At 41.6% G+C, this 17,390-nt stretch overlaps 1 protein-coding gene across 1 annotated transcript in view; it reads right to left on the bottom strand.

Annotated features, from left to right (window-relative positions):
• The window catches only part of LOC124511650 (vomeronasal type-1 receptor 2), a 33,637-nt gene extending 25,138 nt beyond the window's left edge, over positions 1–8,499 (bottom strand). The window contains exon 1 of the mRNA XM_047079044.1: positions 7,628–8,499. Within this exon, the coding sequence (XP_046935000.1) occupies positions 7,628–8,499 (872 nt within the window). The remainder of the gene's footprint in view (positions 1–7,627) is intronic.
• Between the last annotated feature and the right edge of the window lie 8,891 nt (positions 8,500–17,390).

Raw genomic sequence — 17,390 nt, 5'->3', positions numbered from 1 at the left:
ATTTTTGAGACAGAGAGAGACAGAGCATGAACGGGGGAGGGTCAGAGAGAGAGGGAGACACAGAATCGGAAACAGGCTCCAGGCTCCGAGCCATCAGCCCAGAGCCTGACGCGGGGCTCGAACTCATGGACCGCGAGATCGTGACCTGGCTGAAGTCAGACGCTTAACCGACTGCGCCACCCAGGCGTCCCTAATTTCTTTTTTTTTTTAACATTTATTTATTTTTGAGACAGAGAGAGACAGAGCATGAACGGGGGAGGGTCAGAGAGAGAGGGAGACACAGAACCTGAAACAGGCTCCAGGCTCTGAGCCATCAGCCCAGAGCCCGACGCAGGGCTCGAACTCGCGGACCACGAGATCGTGACCTGAGCTGAAGTCGGGCGCTCAACCGACTGAGCCACCCAGGCGCCCCAATTTTGCTATGTTTTACCGGCTACTCTACTGGCAGGGATGTGATAACATCCTAGACAGGGTATTGACTGAACCTCCAGAACTACCAACAAAGAGAAGATCATCTAAACAGTGAAAAATTTGCCTCTCGAAGGATGGAGGCACCCATGCTAAATTCTGCTGTGTCCATCACTGGCAGGTGGCAGGAGATTTGGTCTTACCAACACTTCTCTCCTTGCACGTCTCTCCAATGAGAAAACTTCCCTCTAAAACTTGTAAGACAGGGAAATATACAGTGCAACCCATCAATGTCTACTATAATTCTAAAGCAGGAACAGTAACAGGATGTTGAACGCATCCAAAGGATTCTGTCTATACTGTTACGGGAGCTTCCTTCCCAAACCCGATCACTCGAATTTGAGTTACTTTTTTCTAAGGGAGTGCGACGTATTTTAATGCACAGAGTCAGGTGCTGCAGCAATATTACACTTTCCCTTGGGCAAGTATTTGGGAGGGATTGAAGGGACTGTGTGAGGCTACGACGGGGTCTGCCCAGGATGCTAGGGAGATTTCATTCTCCTTTGGCTCTTCACCCTAAGATCCCTGCTGCCTTCTTTATCTTACAGCTCCTCGTGTCTAGAGAGTAATCAGGACCACGGGCTTGGCTCCATCCATGAAAGTAACCTGCAGACTTGGTGCTTCCAGACCCCCCTGTACCTAATGTCCCCTCCCTCTGCAGCATCACAGAGAACAAGATGGTGACATGGGTACCTGTTGTGAAAAAAGAGACAAGAGGACCAAACTGGGGTCACCTATGCTCAGCCCCACATTCCCCAACCAAGACTTAATCCCTAACTTAATTGCAGTTTCAGCCTCTCCCAGCAATGGGATCTGAAACCCGTCAGTGTGGAATCACTTGTTTGGCACTAGTGAAGTAATCTGCCTCACAGACCCCTACCGTTACTCGAAGAAAGGTGGCCTTGCCACACCAATCCACTTTGTGTTTGTACAACTTCCTTGTCCTGCTCTCTCCTGCCCAGAAGTCTTTTATTTTGAAAAAAAAAAAAAATTTTTTTTAACATTTATTTATTTTTGAGGCACAGAGAGAGAGAGCATGAACAGGGGAGGGTCAGAGGAAGAGGGAGACATAGAATCTGAAACAGGCTCCAGGCTCTGAGCTGTCAGCACAGAGCCTGACGCGGGGCTCGAACTCACAGACCGTGAGATCGTGACCTGAGCCGAAGTCGGACGCTTAACCGACTGAGCCACCCAGGCGCCCCTGGAAGTCTTTTATTTTGTACAGCTCCTCAGCGCTCCTTTCTATTTGCTGGATGGGATGATGCCCAATTCATGTACCATAAAATAATATCTTTTAAATTGTGTTTGAATTGTTGAATTGTGTTTTTTTTTTAATTAATTTTGAGAGAGAGAGAGCGCGTGTACACGCGCACGAGCAAGGGAGGGACAGAAAGAGAGGGGCAGGGGAGACAGCAAATCCCAAGCAGGCCCCATGCTGCCAGCACAGAGCCCGATGCAGGGCTTGAACTCATGAACCGTGAGATCATGACTTGAGCAGAAATCAAGAGTCAGACACGGGGCGCCTGGGTGGCTCAGTCAGTTAAGCGTCTGACTTCAGCTCAGGTCATGATCTCATGGTTTATGGGTTCCAGCCTCACACTGGGCTCTGTGCTGACAGCTTGGAGCCTGGAGCCTGCTTCGGATTGTGTCTCCCTCTCTCTGCCCCTCCCCCACTAGTGTGCCATCTCAAAAACAAATAAACATGAAAAAAAGAGAGAGAGAAGCTTAAACCAACTGAGTCACCCAGGTGCCCCTGAATTTTGTTTTTTAACAGTACAGGTGGCAGTAATAGGACCATAGGAAAGTTCTGACAGCTTTGGGGACAATGAGAAACACAGGCATGGGTCCCTGCAAACCCTCTGACCTCTCTCTCTTCCTGACCATTTTCGAGGGCTGTAGATAAATTCTCTCCGTTCCGAGCTCCTCCCTCTGCATCAAGCTCTCATTCTAATTGGCTTCCTAGTTCAGGGAAGGTGAACTTGAGTTAGCAAATTGTTTCACCCAGAACCCAAGCCCCCAAGGCTTGGTTCAGTCCACAGTGTCCCATTTGATTGGAATCCTGGTCCACAAATATTTGGCAGTGTCTAAGAGAAATGAAAATCTATGACCCAAAGATTCCACTACTATTCCAACTACTATATACTGAAGATAGATTCATACGTGTATCAATGTCTCACCAAAACACAAGTTCTAGGATTTACATACCAGCACTATTTCTAACAGCCACAAGCTGAAAACAACTCACTTGCCCATAAACGGTAGAATAATTACTTTTTTAATATTTACTTATTTTGGGGAGAGTGCAAGCCAGGGAGGGGCAAGGTGAGAGGGACAGACGATCCAAAGCAGGCTCTGAACCGCCAGCCCAGAGCCCGACGCGGGGCTCAAACTCACAAACCGCAAGATCGTGACCTGAGCCAAAGTCGGATGCTCAACCGACTGAGCCACCCAGGCGCCCCACAGGATAATTAAATCAATAGTTTAATGTTCACACAATGGAATACTACACAATAATGGCAATGCAAGGTCCATGCAATGGTATAGATAAATTCACAAACACCCATATTGAATAAAAAAAGATAAATAGAAAAGAGTTCGTGCTGTGCCATACCATTTATATAAAATGAAACACAGGAGAAACTGATCTGTGTTTTTAGAGGCTAGAATAGTGTTCACCCTTGGGGTGGTGACTGAGAAGGGGAACCAGGGACTTCTGAGTGTTAACAATTTTCTGTATCTTTATCTGGGAGTTACATACAGAAGTATATGCAGATTCTGGAATTTCTGAAATTTGCTGCGTACTTAGGACCTGTGCGCATGTCTTTGTTTTTTCATAGGTATCACAAATTCTAAAAAACGGGTCTGGGAGAAGTACCTGCGTGACTCCGTAGGTGGAGCATGTGACTCTTGATCTCAGAGTTGTGAGTTCAAGTCCCAGGTTGGATGTAGAAATTACTTAAAAATAAAATCTTAAAAAAAGAAAGAAATGTAGAAGAGTTAAGATAGAAAAACAAGACGGGGCGCCTAGGCAGCTGAGTCTGTTAAGTGTCCAACGTTGGCTCAGGTCATGATCTCACAACTCGTGAGTTCAAGCCCTGTGTTGGAGCCTGGAGCCTGCTTCGGATTCTGTGTCTCCCTCTCTCTCTGCCTCTCTCTCTCTCTCTCTCTCTCTCTCTCTCTCTCTCTCTCTCTCAAAAATAAATAAATTTTTGGGGCGCCTGGGTGGCGCAGTCGGTTAAGCGTCCGACTTCAGCCAGGTCACGATCTCGCGGTCCGGGAGTTCGAGCCCCGCGTCAGGCTCTGGGCTGATGGCTCAGAGCCTGGAGCCTGTTTCCGATTCTGTGTCTCCCTCTCTCTCTGCCCCTCCCCTGTTCATGCTCTGTCTCTCTCTGTCCCAAAAATAAATAAACGTTGAAAAAAAAAAATTTAAAAAAATAAATAAATAAATAAATAAATTTTTAAAAAAAGATAGAAAAACAAGACAATGGACTAGATTCAATGTAGAGCACACAATAAGAAGGTAATTCTAAACCTATATATGTATATCCATTACCATAGGAAACACAGGAATTGCTCCTGTTAAAGTCAAACTTTTTAAAAATTATATGCAATTAGATTTTTTCATGGATATAAATTACAAGAATTAAACTAGAGAAATGGAAAATAGGTTCTACATAATTTTAAACAGTGAAACAATTAGCATAGATTTTAAGATTAAAGCATTTTGCCATTATTGAAATCAGTATTATTTTTAAGTTCCTTAATGAATAATACTGCAATACTATTGAGTGATAGGAAACAATTATATGCATATGTATATGTGTGTATGTATATACACATGATTACATTTATATGAATACCATGTATATATATATTTATATATACATATACACAAAAACATATATATATACTAACATAGTATATATGTATATATTTTCTCCCTTGTGATCTAATATATGGTAGGTATTTTGGTGCTCATGTGAGCTGAAAATATCTTTATTTTGTAGCACAAAATTCAATATCTATAAGGTCAAATTAACCCTACTGCTTTTAAAAGTGTAGAATCCTAGATACTTTGCATCAGTTTCATAATGTAAAGAGAATTATATGAAAATATTTCCAAAATTAGAAATATCCATTTTTGAAATCTGCAAGCCACACACTCCCCATTTAAAAAACAAAAAACAAAAAAACAGAGGGGTGCCTGGGTGGCTCAGTTGGTTAGGTGTCCGAATTCGGCTCAGGTCATGATCTCATGGTTCATGTTTTGAGCCCCGCATTGGGCTCTGTGCTGACAGCTCGGAGCCTGGAGCCTGCTTCAGATTCTATGTCACCCTCTCTCTCTCCCCCTCCCCTGCTCCCACTCTGTCTCTCTCTCTCTCTCTCTCTAAAAAATAAATAAACATTAAAATTAATTTTTAAAAATTAAAAAATTCTAAAAAGAAAACAATAGATTCATGGGGTGCCTGTCAGTTAAGCATCTGATTCTTGACTTCAGCTCAGGTCATGATCTCACCATTTGTGAGGGCTCCATGAGTTCAAGCCCTGAGTTAGGCTCTACATTGATAGTGCACAGTCTGCTTAGGATTCTCTCTCTCCTGGGGCGCCTGGGTGGCTCAGTTGGTTAAGTGTCCAACCTCGGCTCAGGTCACGATCTCACATTTCGTGGGTTGGAAACTTGCATTGGGCTCTGTGCTGACAGCTCAGAGCCTGGAGCCTGCTTCAAATTCTGTATCTCCCTCTTTCTCTGCCTCTCTCCTGCTCATAATCTGTCTCTCAAAAATAAATAAATGTTAAAAAATGTTTAAAAAAAGAAAAAGGATTTTCTCTCTCTCCTTCTCTCTCTGCCCCTCCCCTGCTCACGCGCACATGCCCTCCCTCTCCCTCTCAAAATAAACAAATAAACTATATATTAAAAAATAGTGCCTTGCCAGTATTTCTCACACCTGTCAAGGTCCTGAAAACCAAGGAAAGACTCAGAGAGTGTCATAGAGAAGACTGGGGAGACACAATGACAAAGTCTACTGTGATATTCCACACTGGACCTTGGAAGAGAAAAAAGACCAAATGCACCACGGTAACATCCAATGGTAACATTACAGGAGACTGGATAGAAGGCATTTGAGACATCTCTGTATTATCTTCACAACTTTTCTGCAAATCTAAAAGTAAATAAATAAATAAATTAGGGGGGCCCTGGGTGGCTCAGTCAGTTAAGTGTCTGACTTCGTCTTGGGTCATGATCTCATTGTTCATGAATTCGAGCCCTGCATCGGGTTCTGTGCTGACAGCTCAGAGCCTGGAGCCTGCTTTGGATTCTGTGTCTCCCTCTCTCTGCCCCTCCCCCACTCAGGCACTGTTTCTCTCCCTCTCTCTCTCTCTTTCAAAAATAAATGAACCTAAAAAACTTTTTTAATGAAAATAAATAAATAAATAAATAAATAAATAAATAAATAAATACTGTTGTTGTTTTTTTTTTTAGAGTAAGCTCTGTGCCCAACATGGGGCTTGAGCTCACGACCCCAAGATCAAGAGGCACACGCTCTACCAACTAAGCCAGCCGAGCCCCTACAAATGTAAAATTATTAAAAAAAATTTTTTTAACGTTTATTTAGTTTTGAGATAGAGAGAGACAGAGCATGAACGGGGGAGGATCAGAGAGAGAAGGAGACACAGAATCTGAAGCGGGCTCCAGGTTCCAAGCTGTCAGCACAGAGCCTGACGCAGGGCTCGAACTCACGGACCTCCAACTCACGGACCGTGAGATCATGACCTGAGCCAAAGTTGGATGCTTAACTGACTGAGCCACCCAGGCGCCCCTAAAATTATTTTAAAATAGAACATTTACGGGGCGCCTGGGTGGCGCAGTCGGTTAAGCGTCCGACTTCAGCCAGGTCACGATCTCGCGGTCCGTGAGCTCGAGCCCCGCGTCAGGCTCTGGGCTGATGGCTCGGAGCCTGGAGCCTGTTTCGGATCCTGTGTCTCCCTCTCTCTCTGCCCCTCCCCCGTTCATGCTCTGTCTCTCTCTGTCCCAAAAATAAATAAAAAAACGTTGAAAAAAAAAATTTAAAAAAAAAAAAAAATAAAATAAAATAGAACATTTACTTTAAAACTTTGCAGCTTATAATTACAGATAGCTACATTACAATATTTCCCATGTTTGATACCATAGCCATTTTTTCCTTGAAGGTATTTTAATGCCCTTTGTGATTTCAAAAACAAAATTCATCCTTAACCAGACTCATATCTTTTGCGTCCTCTATTTCTTCAAGCTTAATAGAAAATTCCTCCACAAATGTGTTTCCTTGGGTTGAAAATTCAGGAGTCCATCTTGAAACCTTTTTCTTGTCAACACAGCCAATTGGCATCAAGGTTTTACAGGGCAGACCCTAGAAATGCCTTTATTTTCCCCATGTACCAAATCTCTATTTAATTGTTGCTTCCCACCTGCTGTTCTTTTAAACTTCAGCCGTTAACATCTTTCTGTCTCTTCTTAGTGACCCTATTGTTCATTCTTCCACTGTTTACCTGAAAACATTTTCATATGCTAATCTACACCATAACCACGACTGTGTTTCAAACCACCATTTACCTTAGGAGGTGAGGGACAAAATTTAAAACAAGGCTTTTAGTTTCTGCAAGAGCTGAAATGTAACGTTTCTCCTGCTTCACACCCGGCCATTGGCATTAACATCCAGGCCTCTCTTCCTTCTGGATGGATCACCCCACATGCAATTCCTTTTTTAGGGAACTGTCCTTACAATTCCATGCCCAGTTAAGTTTTAGGAAAATTTAATACATCAGATTGAAACTGACACTCAAAAACATTTTCAGTATCTCACATACCTTCACGACTATTTTATCATTGCATGGACTCTGAATTTCTCCACAGCAGTTTTTGATGACCCACACTTATGTCAGTAAGTACATAACACTTTATTTACTACCACTACTAACATTTACTTCTTATTATTAGGACAGAATCACAGTCTGTCTTATTTACTAGTCTATCTACGATGACACTGGTTTATAATTGTGCTTGAGGGTTTGGGTGAGAGGATTTCATCAATGACTAAACACAGCCCCAAACAAACCATTTTATATTTTTCTGATGAGATCAGGGAATTCTGTCTTTCTTCCACAGCAGAAAGAGCAGAGCCTGTACACAGTGGGATTACGGCTCATGAGAACAAAGGGACTGACGGTCGGGAATCCTGTGGTGATTAGTATAGAGGTGGTCACCACCCACCAATTGGGATTATCACAAAGAGCCAGATAAACATAAAACACGAAGGAGAGGGTGTACAAAGATACAAAGGCGCTTACCAGAACAAGGATCGTGTGGATGGCTCTGGTCTCCGGGGAGGATCTTGGGGAGGCCTTGGTCCTATGAATGTGTTGGACCCGCTGCCTGTGCCTGTTCAGGATGAACACCATTGAGCCGCTGGCCCAGGACATGAGCCCCAAACATAAAACATCATGAAAGGCTATCAATGCTGTATACGTGGAGTCTGAGACTTTGTCGTGAAGCGGAGTAGGACAGGACATCATTGTGACGGTTTTGTTACTCCATCTGCCAGTCGCAAACACTGGAAAAATAAAATTTACCAGCATGTGGAGGACCCAGCAGAGGGTATTGAAGGACCCGATGTACTTCAGGGCTTTGGCTTTAAGTTCCGCCCACCTGGAGTTTCTGGGGCTGATGGTGATGGCCTGGAAGACACTCAGGAGACAGATGGTGCCAATGGTCACACCCCTGGCCACTCTGTGAATGTATAAAACAAGTTTGCATCCAAAATAATTGAGGAAATGTCTTAACCCAAAAGCTGCCATTGTCCTTGGGATTCCTCTGGAGAGAAGGACCAAGGAGTTGGCTACAGTCAGGTGCCTGAGAATTAAATCGGTTGACCTTGGTTTGCATCCACTGAAGGCAAGGGTCACAGAATGATATAAGAGCGAGAAATTTCCCCAAACTCCAACGACTATCTGGAACAGGAAGATCATTACAAATTTCAAATCCGCGAAGGCCATTCTGTCATTTTCCAAGAATTTGACATCAAAATGCACACGCAGAGCTTTTCTGTAAAAACATGAGTTGTGGGCTACATTTTTCACGGAAACAGAAATCCCCAAATCTCCATGTCCAGTTATTCCTCCAAAAAATCCACGTCTGGGGGCGCCTGGGTGGCGCAGTCGGTTAAGCGTCCGACTTCAGCCAGGTCACGATCTCGCTGTCCGTGAGTTCGAGCCCCGCGTCAGGCTCTGGGCTGATGGCTCAGAGCCTGGAGCCTGTTTCCGATTCTGTGTCTCCCTCTCTCTCTGCCCCTCCCCCGTTCATGCTCTGTCTCTCTCTGTCCCAAAAATAAATAAACGTTGAAAAAAAAAAATCCACGTCTGTAATGTATTTTCTTGTGGAGAGATTTACCAAGTTTGATTTGTATCTCACCAGAGCACCTGCATGAGCCACTGTTATTAATGCTTCGCATGGCCTAATATTTAATACTCACAAATTTGTGAGCTAGAAACTAAAATTATTCTCCTTTTACAGACAAGGGGAATTTAGGTATGGGGAAGTTGTAGTGAGGGATCAAACCAAGGAAGCCTCATTACATTGACACTGGTACTTAATATCATACCACACTCTCACAGCTACCTCATTTTGTTTTTTAATATTATGCCATCTATAATATTTCCACATTATTTTGTAGTTGTAGTTAAATACAGTCACATTTTAAATTTACTTTGTTTTAAGAGTGCCTGGGTGGCTCAGTCAGTTAAGCATCCAACATTTGATTTTGGCTCAGATCATAATCTTGTGGTTCATGAGACTGAGCTCTATGTTGGGCTCTGCACTGACAGTACGGAGCCTGCTTGGAATTCTCTCTCTTCCTCTCTGCACCCTTTTCAAAATAAATATATAAACATTAAAAAAATTGTTTTGTATAAACTTTGTTGTAATAATTTGCCATTTGGTTATGTATTTACTTTATATTCTAACACTTTTGAATGAAAACTCAGTACTCTTAATGAGAGTAGATGCATTGAATGATTTTCCACATTTTGATTAGATTTATTTATTTTTAATGTTTATTTATTTATTTTTGAGAGAGAGAGACAATGCAAGAGCGAGGGAGGGGCAGAGAGACAGGGAGACAGAGGATCTGAAGCAGGCTCAGTGCTGAAAGTGCAGAGCCTGATGCAGGGCTCAAACTCATGAACAGCGAGATCATGACCTGAGCCAAAGTCGGATGCTTAACCAACTGAGCCACCCAGGCATCCCCTTTTTAAAAAAATATTGATTGATTGATTGGATTTATTGAACATGGAAAAATATAAAGACATTAAGAGGAAAAACTTCATTTTTTGTCAGGGACTAAGTGCAATGACAGTAATCACAGAAATTATTGCACAAAATTATAGTGTGCCCTAAATCATAGAACATGATATTACTGTAAGTAACAAAACATGTTAGGGTAGAAAGTAATTTAATACTCATTAGAGTATAGGCAACTATAACTTTATTACATTAGAAAAACTAATTGAAACTTTAACATTTGATTTGGGAAAGATATTAAAATGCAAAAAAAATTATGTGAAATGTGATTTGGGGTCATGAAATCTTTTGCATTCAATAAATTGAAATGGATGAGAGATGAGCAGAGAGAGCCTGGTAATAATATGGAATGGTTTTAAGCCAGAAAAAAATAACACAAGAAATATTTATGCTTTAAAATTGCTGAAGCCCCAATTGTTTTCCTGCTGTCTGAAACCTTCAACTCTGGCATTAAAGGACCTTTCTTCATTTCAGGTGACAAAATCATCTCATCTTGATCAAAAGACCACAGATAGTTTCAGTAGACACACATTTTGCCATCTCCATTAAGGACATCACACACAAATTACAGAGAAAATAATTCTGTTTTAGCAATTGCAATTCAGCCACGCTGCTTCTGCTGGGAATTGAGCAAATAAATTAGCTCCATCATACTTATTATGAAGGTATTCTGAACAAGCCTCCCCAAAATGTGCTACTTTGGCATATGGATTAGTTGGAGCCAGAGTCTATAAAACCCAAAGACACAGAAGAGCTTTTACCTTCTCCTTAATGACCTGAAAGAATTTAGATAGGGAGCCTGGCCCAGTAAGGGAACTTTTGTCCAAGAGATCTTTTTTTCTGGAAAACCTATCTGTATGGCAGGGTGAACATCTGCTTACCGAACATCTGCTCTTGTCATTGTCCTGTCTATTACTCTCCTCCCTTTGGAAGCCCCAGGCTCCTATCTCATTCCTTGGCTCAGAGTGGTAAATAAACCTCCATTGCCTGACTTGTTCCCGGAGTCTCATATTCTTAGGGGGCCCGTGTCTGTAACTAAATTTGTTTTCCTTCTGGTGCCTGGGTGGCTCAGCCAGTTAAGCATCCGACTTTGGCTCAGGTCATGATTTCACAGTTTGTGAGTTCAAGCCCCACATCAGGCTCTCTGCTGTCAGCACAAGCTTGCTTTGGATCCTCTGACCTCCTCTCCCTCTGCCCCTCCCTCATTTTCTTGCTCTCTCTCTCTCTCTCTCTCTCCCCCCCACTCTGTCTCTCAAAATAAATAGACATTAAAAAAAAATTTCTCCTGTTAATCTGTCATGTTCATGTGATTATTAGATCAGCCAAAGAACCTAGAAGGGTAGAAGAAATTTTTTCCTCTCCTCCCCAACAATCATATGCACAGATTTTCCTGATGTAAGTATGGTCTTTTTGAAGTATTCTCTGTGAACTTTGCACATCATATTAATTATTAGATTAATTTCCAAATTACAGTCTTTGACTACATTAAAATAAAGATTTTTTTTTTTGTAAGTAGGCTCCATGCCCACTGTGGAGCCCAATGTGGGGCTTGAACTCATGACCCTGAGATCAACACCTGAGCTGAGATCAAGAGTCAGATGCTTAACATACTGAGCCACCCAGGCACCCCCCAAAATGAGGATTTTAATGCCACTTGGTCAAATCCCAAGAACCACTTTCAGTGAGGATTTCATTAACTTACATCAGCAGCTGTCTGAGGTTGCTGTTGTAGGACCTGCAGCCTCCAGTCTCCCCACAAATTCAGCCCATGCCTCAGGACTTACCTTCCTTCTAGTGGCTTTGGCACTGGCTCAGTTTTTAGCCCCAAAGAACTGCTTTTTGAGACATGAGCTCCTACGCAGATTTGTGATTCATCATCTTTCCTAGCAGATTCTGCCTCTCAGCTGGAAATTGGAAGTCCTCAACTGACTCCCTCCTGCTACCAAGAAAGTGGGCTCCATGTGAAGGTCCTGGCAGCCAGTACATGCAGGAGTGGGGCAGCCAAACCCTGAGATATGTGTAGTGATCCTGAGACCTCCCCTCCCCGCAGCACTGCAATTACCACTTCACCTGTAGTGGCAGCGATGGTTCCCACTTGGGGAGCTGAGAATAATTCTGAAAAACATTGTCCTGGTTTTCAGTTCCTGGAAACGATTACAAGTTTCTGGTAAGCATTTCTAATGAGACCATTGGAGAGTTTGAGAGAGGCTCCCCCTGTGTCATGATCCTTGGGGGCAGACAAAGGCTCACTTGAAGTGGACAGGATATGTTGAAGTCTGAAGCATGAGGAACTGGCAGAGAAATATATATATATATATATATATATATATATATATATATATATATATGTGTGTGTGTGTGTCTCATTGGAGTGAATACTTCCCTAGGGAAATAGTCTATCCAAAATATAATTCTTTATTAATCTGCAGACCCCTGAGTACCACCATTATCTAATTTTAGGCAGAAAAATAGAATCTCACAAAGCACCTGAGAAGGGTTTTCCATTTGGCATGTGCAAAAGGAAGAACATTATACCAATAACTGACTTGAAAAACAAAAACAAGGGGTGCCTGGGTGGCTCAGTCGGTTAAGCGTCCATGTCCGACTCCTGATTTTGACTCAGGTCATGATCTCATGGTTTGTGAGAGTGAGCCTCATGTCAGGCTCTGAGCTGACAGTGTGGAGCCTGCTTGGGATTCTCTCTCTCCTTCTCTCTCTCTGCCCCTCACCCCCTCTCAGAAATAATATAAATAAACATTAAAACAAAACCAAAAACATTTGCTTCATTTGGCCAATTCAATAAAAATTAACTAAATGAAATAAAAATTTTCTGGGAAAATATGCTTTGCCATTTTTAAGTAGAGATAGAACTTTTTTTTAATGTTTATTTATTTGTTTTTGAGAGAGAGGGAGAGAGCACAAGTAGGGGAGAGGCAGAGAAAGAGAGAGAGAGGGGGAAACACAGAACACTAAGCAGGCTCCAGGCTCTGAGCTATCAGCACAGAGGCTCGAAACCACCGATCACGAGATCATGACCTGAGCCGAAGTAGAATTCGTAACCAACTGAGCCACCAAGGCTCCCTAGAGATAGAACTTCTAAATAATAAAATATCCATAGAGGAATGAGAGTTTATAAAGCAGTTTCTCACAAACCAACAAACAAACAACAACAACAACAACAAAAAAAGGATAGGTTGTTTAACAGAAAGTTCTGCAACACATTTAAATATCAAGATGTTGCTATTTATTTAAGAGCATTGCAGAGGAATTAAATTTTCCAAACGAATTTTATAAATCAAATAGAATACCGATACTAATACGTCACAAAGTTTGTAGCAATACAGTACCACAAAAAGATTCTACATAGGACTACATAGAAACAAGTAAAATATAGCAAACATACTACTACTGATATAATATAAAGATAATATATGGTTTCCTAGGACTTCTATAACAAATTTCCACGAAATTTGGTGGCATAAAACAACAGAAATTTGATCTGAGTCCAGAGGTTCAAAGCTTAAGTGGCCAGTGGACCACGCCTTTTTTTGTTTTGTTTTGTTTTGTTTTGTTTTGTTTTGTTTTGTTTTGACCATGCTTTATCCGAAGGCTCTAAGGGGGAATATTTTCTTGCCTCTTTCTAGCTTCTGTTGGTTGCCAGAAAACCTTGGAGTTCCTTGGCCAACAGCTCCACAACTCTAATCTTTGTATATGTTATCACATGACCTTCTTCCCTCTGTGCCTTTACTTAGCCTTCTTACGAGACACCAGTCATTGGACCTCTGTCTATCTGAATTCAGTATGACCTCATCTTACCTTGATTTCATCTGCAAAGACCCTATTTCTAAATAAGGTCACATTCACAGGTTGATGGGGATTGAACTTGAAATATTCCTGGGGACACAATTCAAACCACAACTGTGATTAAGTGCATTTTATGTACTGAATTCAGGAACGATTAAATATGAGACAATCTACTAATAAAATTCCTTGTATTTATAGATAGAAAAATAAAATCAGGAGACCATGTTCATAGACACAAAAGCATCCCTTGGCAGAATTCAACAAGTGCTAAATTAAAACACTCAAAATTAGGAATTGATGGATCTTTGCTAACTTGACAAAACTAAACATTCATTGTTCTCATGAGAATGAATTAGGAAGATTCCCACTAAGGTCAGGAATAAGACTAAACATACACAATTACTTTATAGTCAGTTGATACTGCATTGAAGGGTTAGCCAAGGACATGTTAAAGTGGCATAAGAACTGAAACAAAGAGGGGCGCCTAGGTGGCTCAGTCAGTTAAGCGACCCACTTCTGCTCAGGTCATTATCTCACTGTTTGTGAGTTCAAACCCCACCTCAGGATCTGCACTGACAGCTCAGAGCCTGGAGCCTGCTTCACATTCTGTGTCTCCCTCTCTCTCTGCCCCTCCCCTGCTGGTGCTCTGTCTCCCTCTCTCAAAAATAAATAAACATCAAAAAAAATTTTTTTTAAAGAACTGAAACGAAGATATAAAAGTCTGTTAGCAAAAGATATAATTGTATATTTGGAAACACAAAAGGAATTAATAGCAAAAAAATAATTTGGTAAACTAATATATTATTGACATACAAAAAAACAGGTATCTACAAATGTACAAAAAATAATAATTTACAAGTTACAATTGAGATGGGAATTACAGTTATTTAAAGAATAAAATAACACAATAAAATAAACTAGGAATAGAGGCACATGGCTGGTTCAGTCAGTAGAGTGTGAGACTCTTGATCTCACCCTGGGTGTAGAGCTTACTTAAAAATAAATAGGGGTGCTTGGGTGGCTCAGTTGGTTAAGTGTCTGACTTTGGCTCAGGTCATGATCTTGTGTTTCATGAATTCGAGCCCCACATCAGGCTCTGTGCTGACAGTGTGGAGCCTGCTTGGGATTCTCTCTCTCCCTCTCTCTCTCTGCCCCTACCCCATTCATGTGCACTCTCTCTCTCTCTCTCTCTAAAAAAAAAAAAAAATAAATATATATATATATATATACATTTATATATTATTATATATATTATATTAGTATATATTGTATATATATAGTGTTTAAGTACTCAATATGTTTTTAAAAATAATAATAAATAAATACAAATTAAACTAGGAGTAAATCTAACAAAATACTTTTAGTATATGTGACAAAAACCATAGAAAATTCCCGAAATAGATGCATGTAGACATAAGCAAATAGAAAAATTACATCATGCTCTTGGGTAGAAAAACTCAATGTTATAAAAATCATCAGTTGTCCTTAAGCTGATTAAAAATGTAATTTTACCTCAGTACAGATACCATCAGTTAGTTCTTAGAACTAGGCATGTTACCGCAAAACTCTTATGGATGAAAATACAAATAAGGATAGCCAAGAGAACTCTAAAAAAAAAAAAAAAAAAAAGAGGGGCACCTGAGTGACTCAGTTGGTTGAGTGTCCGACTCTTGATTTTGGCTTGGGTCATGATCTCAGGGTTATGGGTTTGAGCCCTGAGTTGGGCTCTGCACGGAGCATGGAGCCTGCTTAAGAGTCTCCCTCTGCCCCTCCTCCACTCGCACTCTCTAAAATTAAGTAAACAAACAAACAAACAAGCAAACAAATAAATAAAAAGAGGGTAGCTAGCCCTATAAGATTCTATGTTGATCATGAATAGACTAACAGACAAATATTCAGAAATATAACATGCATAATAAGAGCCAAGAAACAACAAAACTACATTGTAGTTGGCATCATTAATATTTTTTTTTGCCTCAGAACTTGATGTTTCTTATCACAAAGAAAAATAAAATTCGATTTATTCTTCACATCCTGTAGCAAGACAAAGGCCCAATGACAGATAAACCTAACACAGCAAAAGAAAAAAGAAGTTTTTTATAAGGTAAATTATGACAAGTTTTGCCAGGATTTTAGTGTTTCTGAGAGTGGGCATGCCCCCAGACCTCTCTACTCCTGTACTGTCACTGTGTCATTCCCCTCGATTCTTGCTTTGGAAGTGGATAAAAAATGTTTTCTCTGATTCCTTATTTTTTTTTTAAGTGTTCTTTTTTTTTTAAGTTTTTTTAAGTTTATTTATTTTGAGAGGGGGAGGGGCAGAGAGAGGGAGAGAAAGAGAATCCCAAGTGACGCAGGGCTTGATCCCACAAACCCAGAGATCATGACCTGAGCTGAAATCAAGAGTCGGACGCTCAACCAACTGACTGAGCCACCCAGGCACCCTGCTTACTTCTTTGATAGACTCAAAGAAACCTATATGCACATGATCCTCAAATGATCAGTCAATGGTCTTCTGCTGAGGAAAGGCACACAATCTCATAGTCCCGGAAGCACAATGTCTCTTGAGATAGGACACTTCTTCCTGAGGCCACAGGTTCTATCTCACGTGTGATCAGAGGCTTTCACAGGCTCTACATGACTCTTCAGACCAGCCCCACCACAGAGGCTGAGCCTTGAAAATCTGACATCAGAAGGTGACTGATGAACACCAGTCATGGGTACACTCATCTCCTACAGGGATTCTGTTCTCCCTTAAGAATCCCTCCAGATCCACTCAAATACAATGAATTTTCCTGGAGATATCTACCTCTTGGAGATAGATTGGTAGGTTTGGACAGAAGCTTTCATCCTCCCTGGGACCTCTGCTCTTTCCACCCATCCTATCTAAAAGTATGATGTTCTAATCTTTCCCAAGAGCCCTCATCTCAAGGAATCTCTTTGTGTTGGTTTGAAACCTCAAGAGCTTCCTGGGTGGCATCTGAAACCAGACCCTGTGCACAGAGGGCAAGGATGGATGGAAGAAAAAAAAGGCAGGCCACTCCAGTTTGGTAGGCGGCAGATATAATAAGCAAGTGAGAATTTGCATACAAGGTTTGTCTTGTGCACCATAAAGTGAGTAGGCCTCTGCCCCTACCCACCAGAATCTTTCAAGCTTGGACAGAGACCTTAATAGGATTCAGTCACATACACCATCCAGATGGTCTCAACGACACATTGCCTCCTCAAGGCTGCATCCTTGAAAATGGTTCCTAGTACAGCGGGTTGAACATACATTCCAAGGACAAGGGAAGGGGTTAGAAGCCTCTGGTCACTGAGGGCCTGCCAGCTCTCATGTCAACCAGTGGTCACATCTTTTCCATGACCTCTCCCAACACTCTGTGACCATGTAATTGATTTAGTAAAGTGGGAAGAGCAAAGTGCAAGAGGCACCTTATGCTGGGTCATGGGTCTGGGGTTCCCTTGCCTGACTTAGGTCTCTAATATTTACCCAAATATTGATAAATATAGCTTCCTCTCTAGGTGGTGGTAAGACAGTAGGAGGCTCAGTTTACACAAGAAGTAGAAAATGGAATCAGTGATGCATGAAAGCATGGAATCCAGCTTAAACTCAGCCATGAGGTACTAGGTCTCTTTGGAAAGGAAACAAAGAGTCCTCCATCATCTGAAGCACACTGTGGCCTTGGACAGCTGGACACCGCTGATCTAATTCCATGCCTGCATCACAGAGCAACAGAGCAGACCCAAAGGATTCTTATGGGTGAGGTAGGGGACCAAAAGAGAAAAT

This window comes from Lynx rufus, unplaced genomic scaffold (assembly GCF_022079265.1).
Source record: "Lynx rufus isolate CCGP_SWC_20201006 ecotype Redwood Valley unplaced genomic scaffold, mLynRuf1.p SCAF_16, whole genome shotgun sequence".
Taxonomy (NCBI): Eukaryota; Metazoa; Chordata; class Mammalia; order Carnivora; family Felidae; genus Lynx; species Lynx rufus.
This window is presented reverse-complemented; position numbering and strand designations above follow the sequence as displayed.